Source organism: Belonocnema kinseyi, chromosome 2 (assembly GCF_010883055.1).
Source record: "Belonocnema kinseyi isolate 2016_QV_RU_SX_M_011 chromosome 2, B_treatae_v1, whole genome shotgun sequence".
NCBI lineage: Eukaryota > Metazoa > Arthropoda > Insecta > Hymenoptera > Cynipidae > Belonocnema > Belonocnema kinseyi.
The window spans coordinates 103,817,097-103,830,047 of record NC_046658.1 but is presented as its reverse complement, the minus strand read 5'-3'; the positions used below and the strand labels follow the sequence as shown (position 1 = coordinate 103,830,047).

At 35.7% G+C, this 12,951-nt stretch overlaps 1 protein-coding gene and 1 further gene across 3 annotated transcripts in view; both read right to left on the bottom strand.

Moving 5' to 3' along the window:
* LOC117166853 (probable JmjC domain-containing histone demethylation protein 2C) overlaps positions 1–12,951 on the bottom strand; it is a 345,468-nt gene that overhangs the window by 9,281 nt on the left and 323,236 nt on the right. The window contains exons 10-16 of one of the 3 annotated variants that reach the window (XM_033351211.1): positions 10,948–11,316; positions 9,346–10,842; positions 7,125–7,775; positions 3,005–3,230; positions 2,320–2,732; positions 920–1,121; positions 426–574 (exon numbers count right to left, since the gene is read on the bottom strand). In XM_033351211.1, the coding sequence (XP_033207102.1) occupies positions 426–574; positions 920–1,121; positions 2,320–2,732; positions 3,005–3,230; positions 7,125–7,775; positions 9,346–10,842; positions 10,948–11,316 (3,507 nt within the window). The remainder of the gene's footprint in view (positions 1–425; positions 575–919; positions 1,122–2,319; positions 2,733–3,004; positions 3,231–7,124; positions 7,776–9,345; positions 10,843–10,947; positions 11,317–12,951) is intronic. The other 2 variants (XM_033351213.1, XM_033351212.1) reach the window with 2 other exon arrangements.
* LOC117168605 lies at positions 1,212–1,285 on the bottom strand.

Below are 12,951 nucleotides of genomic sequence, written 5' to 3'. Positions count from 1 at the left end.
ATTCGTAGTTTAAAAAGTGCATGTACGACGAAAGAGATGAACCTTTAACTAAAATAAAGGAATATTCAACTGAAATAGTTACATTTTCAGTTAAAAAGGTAAATTTTTAACTCTAAAAAAAATCTCAACAATTACGTTATTTTTCAACCAAAAAGATACATTTAACTTTCAACCCGGATAATATTACTTTTATTTCAAAAAAGAGGGGAATTTTCAACTAAGAAATAGTTTTTACTCGAGAGAACGAAAAAATTGCAAAGAAACTAATGAGATTTCAATAAAATACAAAATTTTTCAAGCAGACACTTGAATTTTAAAATAAAATTGATCAACTTTTAACCAAAAATTAGAATAGTTGAATTCTGTTTAAAAACTTTATTTAAAAGGAACAAGAAAGAATTTTCAACGAAATAGTTGAATCTTACCTTGTAACAGTCGATGCAGACGACAAATCCACACTTCCCGCAAGCCCAGTGATAGTTGAACAGGGTAGTCTCGCAGACGTCGCACATCTCACGAACTCCTTGCACGACTCGTTTCCAGGCAACAGTTCCGTCTACAACCCCCGAACTCGCTGTCAAGAGCAATTCATAATAGGAACACAAAAGCGTTAAATCATGCGAACCAAAAGTAAAAATAAGGCGTGTACATGCAATTTAAACTTTAGCATTTTAATGAGTGAACACAGAATTAAATTTGTATGATTAAAGAAATAATTGAAAAAATGTTTTTTTCTTCAAAGTTCTAGTCCCGAACGTCAAAATTATACAATTAAACAATTAACAATGATGATGATGAAGAGACAAACGTGTGAAAATGTAATGAGAAATAATGAACAGCTGATCAAATAATTCAAGTTGTTAAGCAATGCCATATCAATTACAGTTGGCCACACCTTAAACAAATAAAGGGAATATACCTTCAACCATGTGTTCCTTGAGTGCATCCTTTTCCTGATGAAGCAAATCACAAAACTGATCTCCCACTTGACACAGAAGGCGATGCGCCATTTCCAAATCTAGGTCTTCTCTCTCTCCTTTCTCCTTGTCCTTCTCGTTCTTGCCAGACTTTTCTTCCTTACTTTCAACGTTTTTTTCGGATGACCAGAGCCACAGGTCTTCCTGTAAAATAAGTTTACTGTGCTATCTCATTCAAGTCTTCAATTCTTAGCTCAATGAGAAATTGACATTCGGATAGCGAATGACATTTGCTATAATTCAGTGTTAAAAAGCTCGTGATATTTACTATCATTGGTAATCAAAAACTTCTATTTCATCATGTTTGAGCATATTGTTTATGTGCGACATATCATTTATTTAAAAATATATCTTGCTATAGCAGGGTGGCCGTTTTTTAATCAAGGAAAAGAATTTCCGGTCATTTCGCGCTTCTCAAAAACCATACGCTGTCATTAGAGATAACACATTTTTTCATTTAAAATAATCAAAATTTAACCTGAAATAATCTTAAATTCCAATTTTTTTGTACTCAAACGCTCAAGAACTTACATGCATAAAATGTGTGCAACAACCCTTTCGAATTTAACAATTTTAAATAAAATGCCATTAAGCTACAAAATTGAAAATAAACTTTTAAAAATTAAAATGATCAAAGAATTTTAGTTAAAAAATATAAATCCGTGCTGTAATTTTTAATGCTCTAAATTAAAACTAATCCTCCCTTTCAACTCATATAAGGAAATGTAAAAAAGACAAAATTTGGCTGTCTTCTAATAGAAATATAAAATGTCCTTTTGCCAAGTGACAAAAAAATTAATTCTGAAAAAATTAAATACTAATATTTCTTCCCTTTCTTTTAAAACTAAGAATTTGGAAATAAAAAAAAAAGAATTCATAAATAATTTTAAGGTTAAATTATTTTTATTTTTAAGCAGTTTCAAATTAATTTATTTTTTTTCCATTGTAAAATTCCAAATTGAATTACTTAAAAATGGAATATTTGAGACTGAAATAATATCTGAATGAGATTTGAAACTGAATAAATGCCTATATTTATGAACCTTATTGACTTTAAATTGCTGTTAAATTGAAAATAGCTTATAAAATGTCAATCGGACGTTAAATTCTTTAAATTGTTCAGTTTTAAAAATCAATGATTAACTTATATTTGCAGTTGACCAACTGCAAATATTTTTTCCGAAATTTGCAAATTTAAACCCTTTCAATTTGTAACTCTCAAATCTTTTGAAACTGTTCTTTTAAATTCCATCATTGAAAAGTTAAGAATTGCGACCACCCTGTAAAAGTTATTTCAAAAACTCTCAAGTGCAGGATAATGATATGCAATAACGAAACTTACATCTGAAGCATCTTTGTGAGGATCGCTGAATCCCGCAATAGCTAGTTGCCCATTTTTCGTGTAGCGTAACTTGCGAAACGCGTAGAACCTACAGAAGATATTCTGGTACAGATTCTTGGATTTTTGGTGCGGTGTCATTCTGCACTCGCGACACTTGGCTAATTTTGGGGCAACATCGCAACAATTCGCGTCTTGCAACCAACTTTCCCCCGTTTTCTTTAGCTGTGAGATTGAAGGCTTCCGAAAGGGATCACCCTTGCCGCTTCCGCCACCACCACCTGGTCCACTACCGCCAGCGCCCGTGCTATCGTCCCTGCGTTCCTTTTTTGACCGAGGTTGCTGTTCTTCGCCTACGTCGCTGCCCTTCGAGGTCTTTGGTCGCCTGCCTCGTTTCCTCGGTTCCTTGTTGGCACCTGGAGGGGCGAAAAAAAAGGACCAAAATTTGAAAATACTGCAAAGTAGCCAGTGCTTCGTGCAAAAAGCTTGGATAAACTTTCAGTGTTAAAAAGCTCGTGTATAACATTCATGGTTAATCAAGAACTCGGGTGGTCATCATTTTGCGTGTTCAGAAAATGAGTGAGGTAAAAACATACGATCATGAAACGCGAAGCACTTACCCTGCAAGTGAATGGTTAGTTCACCTGACGGGAAGTCCATTTACAACAAGCAAGCTACGTCAACTAACCGTTTCCCGAGGAATTGTTGGAATTGGCGGTGGCATGTCGCCCTCTTGCGGCAGGTTGGGCAGAGCCTAATTGTTCGCTGGTGTCGCTAACCGAGCCAGCCTCACTCTCGTTACTGGATTCACTTCCCGCAGCAGCACCTGCTGCCGCCAGCTTCTCGTCTTTTCTCCTCCGATGATCCTCTGCAACTGTTTGCTGTCTCCGAGCGGCTCCCTTCTTTCGTTTTACCTACCACAGGGCACAGATTAATAAGTAGTCAGGAAGTTCATGCTCTTGTCGCAGCTACTTTTTGCTCAGCCTACTCAGCTACGGCCACTACCGATTTAACGATGCAGTATTTTTGCTGTACTGTTCAGATCTCAACTAGATTTCTACATCTAACACACGTCTAATAATCTTCAAAGAAGTTACATGCAAAGTCAGTATAACCAGAATCATTAACTTTTCTCATTACTACTACTTATATCTACGAACTTTATAATTGCTCGCCAATTTCTTGGGATTCAATTGATATGTTTAATTTAGAAAGCTTTGACAAATTATACCAAAAGATATTCTTTAAATATATTAGTACCGTCTATCAATTAAATAATATTAAAAACCTAATTAATGATTTATGCAATTTATCTCGAAAGTCCATGAATTTGAATAATAGTTTAAACACATTGTCATGTTATCTTCATATACTTATAATTCGGTGCATATTTAGGTCAATTTAATATGGTTTTCAATCTAAACCGCTTCATATTCCTAACTTTTCACGTTAAAATATTGTATTTGAAAAATTAATTTTGCTAGAATTAAATTAATTTTTAAAGATATATTTCAATTATCAACTAAAAAAGACAATCTTTCAACCAATTATTTGAATTTTGAACTAAAAATGATCAAGTTCAAAGCAAACAATGGCATAGTTAAACTTTCAGTTTAAAAATCATAATTTTCAACCAAACAAATTAATCTTCCAAGTTGAACAGTTGAATTTTAAACCAGAAAGATGAATTTTCAATTAAAAAATATAAATTACCAAATAAAAATTAAATTTTCAGTTAATAAAATTAATATTCAACCATAGAAATGAATTTTAAAGAAGAAAGACTTTTCAACGAAGAAACAAAAAATGTAAACAAACTACTGAATGTTCAGTTAAAACTAATACCTAACTACCAGTTTCTAAAAACTCTACTTTTGTTAATCAAGCATTTAAAATTAAAATTTAATTAACTTTACCAAACATTTAAAGCAGAAAGCATGGAAATTAATAAGCAGTATTTACTTTATGGTTGTCTACTACATAATATTTTGCTGGTTAAGAGTTTCAAAAAAATACTTTTATCACTACAGAAAAATTGTTCAAATTATTAGAGAAAAAATTATTAAAAATTTGTTATTTCTTTAAGAATTGATTCTATTTATGGTGAACCGAATCAGGATGGGGAATTATGTTGCGTAAGAATATATGTGCTAAAATGAATGAAGACGCTCTAGTAACCTCGTGTAACAGTGTAAGTTCTGAAAACATCTGCTCGTACCGTAATCGATATTGGGTAATTCCTTAACAAAAAAGACCGTAAAGACGTAATGATAGATAAAACCGACGCTCGACAACTACTTGGCAACACGTGTAAAATATTTACGATTAACGTATTTCGTAATATTCAATCCACTTTGAATCTCGTAAAGAATTATGTTTCTCAAACTCTTAAAAAGGAACATCTTAGAAATTGCGTTTCTTTAATGTCGGTTGAAGGACAAAGGACGCGTACCACGAAGTGCTCCAAAATGAAATTCTTTGTGGAGATTCATAGTGAGAATCATTTTCTCTCCGAAAAACTAACAAAACTAAACCTTCAATTGGTGCAGTTTGTTTATAAACATCAGCAGTCGAAGAAAAAATGAGGAAAATACCGACTTGCTCAATTTGAGGTTACTTTTCAAATAGGAACACTTCCAGCATGCATATAAGATTGAAAATTACCATTTCATATGAAAACATCATCTTTGTGTGACACTCTTCCGAAAAAATCACGACACACTAACTCAATCGAAATATTTCCAAGCAAAAATCAAAAGAATACACGGGAATAAAACGTTAACGACTAGCCAACGCCAAATCCGCCATTAGACGATTTCTCATTTGCACGAATGCGGTGGGATGCGCGCGACGTTGCGATGATTCATTTCAATATTGGAGGGAAATTCAAACACCAAGCCTTACTTGTAGCCCAAAGAGTAATTATTAAAAAATAATACGTTTTTTTTAAAGAAAAAAATTACAAGCAATATCTTATTTAATATCTTATGAAGGGATTAATATATATTAACTGCATTATTCCAAAACTGTTATAAAAAAATCGTGACTTTGAATTGTTCTAACAATTTAATTAAAAAATTTTTAAAATAACTTTTTTCGAATAACTCATTCGACTTTTAACAAATTTCCATGACTTTCAAAAATTGTATATAAAAATGGAACTAAAAAATTTCTAAGCATTGTTATAAAAAAAAAACGACAAATTGAAATCTTTTTGAGAAATTGTAATGATTTTGGAAGTAGTTAACATGTTTTTTTAATATTATACAAAATTAAGTAATTTAGCAAAAGCTCAAAAAATAGAGAATATAATTGAAATTCCAAGGACTTTTTCAGGCATTCAGGTTCTGTAGCAACCCTTGTATCATATTATTTTTACCTTTCATCAATATTTTAGTTTTTCACACCATATTTGGTGCATGTGGGAAATGTAGCACAGTTGCTATTTCTTACAAGTAACACGAAAAATATTAGACCAAAACGTTAAAATACACAAATAATCATGCGTAGAAGAAAATTACCAAAAATTCCACAGCCGTTGAGAAATCATAGTCATACAACTTGAAACAAAGGCGCTTCTTTTTTTATTATTATAGTTATACCAAACATAAAATTCTTATATTTACAGTTAATAAATAATGAATACTCTGTTTTAGATCTGCTATTTCCAAGGTGTCTACTCAAATTTAGAAATCTTTGATAACTTACATTACAAGATATTCCTAAATATATTATTAGGATAATCGATTCATTAAATAATTAAATAATACTTAATAATTTATTTTACAAAACAACAAAAATTTCAACGAAAGTAATGAATTTTCATTTAAAATGATACATTTTTATCAAAAAACATGAATTCCAAAAAAAGAGTCTTTCAAACAAGTAGTTTTATTTTTAACCAAAAAGATCAATTCTCAAACAAAAAGATTCTCTACAAAAAAAAAAACATTTTATTCACAAAATGCATGAATTTTCAAACAAACAGCTCATTTTTCATGAAAAAGATGAATTTTTTAATAAAATTATGGATCTTCAACCAAAAAGTTAATTTTTAGCAAAAAAGTTTAACTTTCAACTAATTAACCAAAAAAAGATTTTCATTTTCAACCAAAACAGTTTAATTCAACCAAAAAAGACGATTTTTCAACTAAAAATAGAATGATTGAATGTCCAGTAAGAACAATTAATTTCTGAACCAAAGATAAAACGAATTTTCCATAATATTGTTGAATACAGTAATATAAAGCTACTTTTACAAATCAAGAATCATTGTAATTCAATTTTATATTGCAATTTAAACCAAAAATTAAACACGCTCTCGAAAAAATTCCTAGACTTAAAAGCAAAAGTCCCTGACATTTTCCGGGTTGCCAGCCAGGTTAGACACCCTGTATTTTCGAGACTTTGTAAAATAGGTCGAGGATAAGATTGTTTATTTTTTTTTTTTAATATGACTGAAAATATTCTGAACAAAAGCCTCCCTTCCAAGTTGTAAAATAATGAAAACACGTGCAATTCTTATTTCAAGAACGGAAAATACCATGCATTCATACAAAATCTATTTCAACTTCTGAACGCACGTGCAGAAGCTTTTTGACAAAAGTGTAGATTGAAATTCGAAAATTGAGGCTCTGGATGATTAAAATCGAAATTATTTAATATCAAATAACTAAATCACAGCGTCCTTTCTCTTAATTTTCAAAATCGATAATTAAGAAAGACTTTTAATTGATGAAGTGTAAGTTTTCTTTTCATCTTTTCACCTAAAGCCCCAACTGATGTCTCTAATTTGTGCAGATAGATACCTTGGGCGGTTTTCTCTTAGGCGGCGACTTCCTCTCAGGATCGCTGCTGGATGAGTCTTCTTGCAAGCTTTTGGCGTCCGTCACGTGTCCGTTTACGGCTTCCTTTGTCGCAGGCTTTCGTCCGCTTTTCCCCGTGACTTTAGTTTTATTTATACTGTTCACCGCCATACTTCCAATATTATGAATAGAGTTAACGGCACTGGGCACACTAGTGGACGTGGTTTCTCGTTCTTTATTATTCAGTGGCTGTGAGGGTGCTTGAGCAATATTAAGTGGCAGCGTTACACAGGACCCACTGCCGACGACACCGGTCGTATCTTCGGTTCCGTCTTCACCAGAGTGCCTCTGGAGCCACGCCTTCTTCAACTTGTGCACAGGATACTTTGTATTACTAGGAGGTCGTGGTGCTGGACTATTCGACTTTTCACTGTCAACGGTGGAGTTTGCCTTGGCGGGCGTTCCGGGTGCACTTGGTGGCGCGGGACTCGGTGCTGCTGATGGTGCAGGGCTGGGTATAGGGGCAGGACTCGGGGCTGAACTAGGTGTGGGATTTTGCGAGCTCACACTTCCGGTGCTGGCAGGTCTCACTGATCCGTCCCCACTGGCAGTTCTAGGTGCCGGACTTACGGATGTTACCGTTCGCTCGAGTCCCTAAACATACAAAATTAATGATCTTGATTAATAATTGCCATATAACGTTCAGGATATCTACTCAAATTCTCGGGAAATTGCATGAAGTTCTGAACGTTCAAATGAACGAAATATATTTCGATACTTCTATTTTACTGATAAATATTGTTCCAGCTGCACTTTAAATTATACATTATAATTCTTTTTTAATAACAAATTATTTCCATTATAAATTAACAAACATTTTAGCACTTTGTCTGGTTTGAAAAGTCATCAGTAAAAAAATTCGTTCATTTGAACATTCAGAACTTCAATCACATGGAAATTTCACGTTTTTTTTTAGGTATCTCAACATTTTTACAGATACCATTTTTGACAGTACAGAGCCATACAAAAATTTCGCGTTTTCAAAAAAAAGACTCAACTCGAAATATCTATGAATTTTCCCGAATTTACTATAAATAATATTTTTTCTTCAGTTTCTACGGATTCAATTAAAATATTTAATTAAGAAAGGTTTGACAAATTATATTATTAGATATTCTTACATATATATTAGCACCACCGATTAAATAAATAATATGAAATCATAATTCATCATTTCATGAATTTGTCGCTCGCTAAAGTTCATGAATTTGAACAATAATTTAAACAAATTTTTACTTTATTTTTTTATACTTGAAATTTAGTTTAAATTAATTAAATTATCAATTTTCAACGCACTACTCGAATTCTCTCCTAAGAATTAATTTTTCAACTCAACAGTTGAATTTTGACCTAAAAACGATCAATTTTCAAACAAACAAGTTTCAAACAGCAAGTTTGCAACCAAAATTAGGATTTTTTTTAACAAAAATGATTCATCTTTGACTGGGATAGTTGTATTTCTATCAAAACAAAAATGAATTTTCAACAACAAAAAAACATGCATTTCTAACTTTTAAAAAATGTCAAATGAACATTTTATTAAAGTTTTAATTTAAAAAATTAATTTTCAATCAGTTTTCAACCAAAAATGGAATAAATATATTTATATTAAAAATAAAAAATTAATTTGCCACACAAAATAACGAATCTACAATCAAAGTGATGAATTTTCAACTAAACATTAATTAAAAAAAAAAGTTTCACTTTCAACTAAGTAGTTTTATTTTCAACCATAAATATAAATTATCAATGAAAATGATAAATATTTAACTGTATTACTTAAATTTTCAACCGATAAGATTAATTTTCTACCAAAAAAGGCTATTTTCCAACAAAAAATAGGAACGAATTTTTCATCAAAGTACATAGATATTCAACTACAGACGATACATGTTTAACTGAAAATAGAATAGTTGAATTTTTAGCTGAAAAAATTAATTTCAAACCAAAGAAAATTACGAATCTTCGACAAAATAGGCCAATAGAATGATAAAAAGGTACTTTTATTAAGTAAGAATTATAGGCATGCAATTTTTTGGTGGAATTTTAAAAAATGAGCACTCGAAAAAATTCCCTGACAATCGCAGATTTTCCGTGTAGGGTGTACACCATGAAGTTGCTAAGGTACAAATTAAAATTACACCAGAGAGATAAATTCACACACCTGTGACTGATTATTGGGTTGTACGAGAAGCGCCGTATTAACGACAGTGGTAATGGACGTTGCCGCAGAGGCAATGAGAGGACTAGGTTCGCTGACCCTCGACAGAACAGGTGGACCCACACACTGCAACGACAAGGGCTGTGGTTCTTCGACTCGACGTTTCTTGCAAATTTCAAGCGATACCGGCTGCCCGCTCCCATCATCCGAAGGCGTCGGTGCTTTTCTCTTCGGCGAGCTCGTTCGCTCAACTCCCAGGTCGAGTGGTTGAGTTTGGAAGGCCGCAGAAGACATTGGCTGCTGAGGCGGAATGGACTGTTGCTGTCCAGGCGTTTGATGCGCACTCGTGTGATGAGCGGGATGAACAACCGACCTGGACAAGGGCGCCGAGGCCGAGGTTGGTGGCGAGGTGTGAAGAGGCGGTGGTGGTAACTTCGAGGCCGACACTGAGCCGGAGAAACCTCTCGAGTCGTACACGGACCTACTACTGTGTGCCGGTGGCGGGAGAGGTGGAGGTGGTGCCCCGTGGTGATGAGGTACTTGTTGGTAAGGCGAGCTTCCGGCTTTCGATGTCAGCGGCAAAGGCCCCGCCACCGGGCCACCAGGATCTGATGCTCTGCACACCGGTGTGCCAGTCATGATGCCGGAATTCGGTTTCCCGTAAATATGCGACGGTGCTGGACTGCTGACTTTGGGTTTGGAACCTGCTGGCGCAGCATAGTGAGTGGTCGACGATGCTGTAGGTTGATGGGGATAAGAGTACGCAGGCTTGGCTCCGTACTGCATCCCGGGTTCTGGACCTGGCCTACTGAGATACCTCGGCTCCGGAAGCGGATTATGAGGAGGTTGATGCTGATGTTGAGCATGAGGTGACTGTCGATTGTGTGGATGGGTCGTGTGACCATGTGGCGAGGGTAACTGTGCAGTCGTGCCTGGTCGGTGATGACTCTGGGGCATGTTTTTCGCCTGCATGCTCTCCATATGGTGGTGATGGTGGTGCGGACTCTGGGTCGGACTTCTGTATTCATAGCCAGAGGGCTTGTGTTGTGGAGTCACTGGTTGAACGTTCAGGTAGGACATCATCTTCGGACTGGGCGAGTGCTGCTGGGGTGTGGGTGCCTTCGGCAGTTCTCGTCCCTCATTTTTAACAATAACGGAACTTTTGTGGTCCGACAACAACGGTGGTGGATTCGACAGAACCTCCCTGGCATGATGATCCCTCTCGTGACTACCCGAAAGACTAGCACTCTTGCCAGGCATAGCTTTGTGGGACTGATGCTCACTCTTGACTTTGATCTCGTGCATGTATGCCTGTGGTTGGTATGCCGAATAACCAAAAAGACTAACGTTCGGCTCCGCCTTCGGTAACACACTGTGAGGTGGACCCACAACTTGAGGCTTTTCGTGGAGACTCGCCACCGAGATCGACGATTTCGACGTTCTCGAGTGTGCAGGGGGAGGGTATTCTACTTTTACAGGTACACTTGACGGTCGGGATACCTATAAAATTTAAATCACGTTAAAAATGAGACATTTTTTAAACAACCGAGTGTCTAACTCTAGACTCTAGGTGCTTTAATTATATTTAAAGATAAAAAAAACTACCTGTTGAGCGGTAGGTTGTCCAGCAGTTGCGTAGTACGTAGCTCGCTGATGGGCAGCAGCATGATCTCTGACTTCTGCTTGCCTGTGTAATCGTTCCGCAACTGCCAAGTGTTCCCGTTCCCGGTGTTCGCGCTCTCTCACAGCTGCATCTCTTTCACGTTCTCTAGCTTCTCGCTCCTCTCGTTCTCGCTGTTGTTGTTGAGCAACCGTTACTGGATGCGCAGACACTGCACCAGGATGATGATGGCCATGAGGAGCTAATGCCCCGTGTGGTGTGCCATGGGTCCGACTCCCCGGAAGTGGTAAAGGAATAAAGTTATTCCACGCCATCGAAGATGATTGCATATTTCTCTGTGGAGCATAAGACACCTACTTCAATCAATACTGCCTTCGTATTACCACATAAACCAAGCCATAATTCTAAATCTACGCTTGCCTCTCCTGATTTATTCAACAGTCTCATAACTGAAGGAAATAACCATTCTCGCCTCACTTAAGTTTTTTTTTTTTCATGCAACAAACAGGTTTTCTCAAACCTCTCGATTCATCATGTCTACCAAGACCTGTTTGCAATGCGATATACGAAAGATACCTATTATTTGCATGCATGATCTGTGTGATTTATTGTGACATAAACTGCATCACCTAGCAGGTTATTACCAATGAACTCGAGAAATCTACTCTGAAACTCAGTTTAATATAGCAGCAAATAATTGATTAACATGTAGGCAAGTTGTACAAGTACATATTTGACAGATAGCATTAGATGGCAAAAGGTATGGTCAATTCATGACAGGAAACATTACATGGTAGACAGAAAATTAAGCTAATTACAGTATGAGTAGATATCAACCCACATTGCGTTCACATGCTCTCCTCGACACTTATACTTCTCCCTACAAAACGTGATTCTACTTCCGCCAATATTGCACAAAATGTTTTTCATGAGACGACCTTCATATTTCGTACTGGAGTGAACATTTATTTGTAAATAAAACTTCAAGTTACAATCCACAATGCACAAAAGAAAAGAAAACAATTTCAAGCTAGAGACTTTAATCTCAATTAGGACAGAGGTCAAAGTCCCGTTTGAATTGAAGATGACAGCGAAGTAATTCGCTCAAGGGAAAGTGACATTTGGATTCGGAAAGCAATCACTCGATAACCCGGCTTGGATAGCAAGGTGTCACCCTCAACACCCAGCAAGACAGAGTCATTGGCCTTTTCCCCTCGTTCTGTCGTGCGTTCCTCTGTGTCTCCTTTCGTGTCAATCTCGCGAATTTTACCCCTCAGCCACGAACCCAAGGCAGTGAAGCATTCATTATTTCGCAGAGTTGCTGTTACCCGTACAAAAAGGAGGAATTATTCAGGGGTGGCTGTAAAGAAAAAAAAAGGAATGAAAAACGCGTAGGGAGAAAACCATTACAGACTACAAATTTGTATTTGCTTTCTAAACTTCAGTTTCCTCTTTCCCTCTTTCCCTTATTTTCGACTCCACTTTATTTATTTTTCCTTGATATTTCTGCAACGGGTAATTGAAGCGCTCTTCACCAAATTACACATTCAATAGTATTGGCAAACGATTGCCTTTACGGGTTAAGTCATATGTAATCGAAATCTAAAACCAGTTCATTCATTCACAATATCAAAGTAAAAAATAATTAAACATTATCTGACTGATAAATTGTTGATATTTACCTACATTACTTTCTATTTTCACACGGTCAGCAAGATTCGACTGAATCATAGAGAAGTAAATTGAACCGGTTATGCAAAAGGACTACGCAATTTTGTGCACGATGAGGAATATTATGATTCGAGATTTATTGTTCTCTTGCATCTAGAAGACATTAAAAATTGATTCAATTACTTTTCCGTCGATTCTTGTAAATTCTGATAAGACTGATTACACAGGCCAACAATTCTCAGAACCAGAGACCAGACCTACTATACCCGAAGGTTTTTGCTGCGCTGAATCCGAATCTGACCTCAGAAAAATTCCAT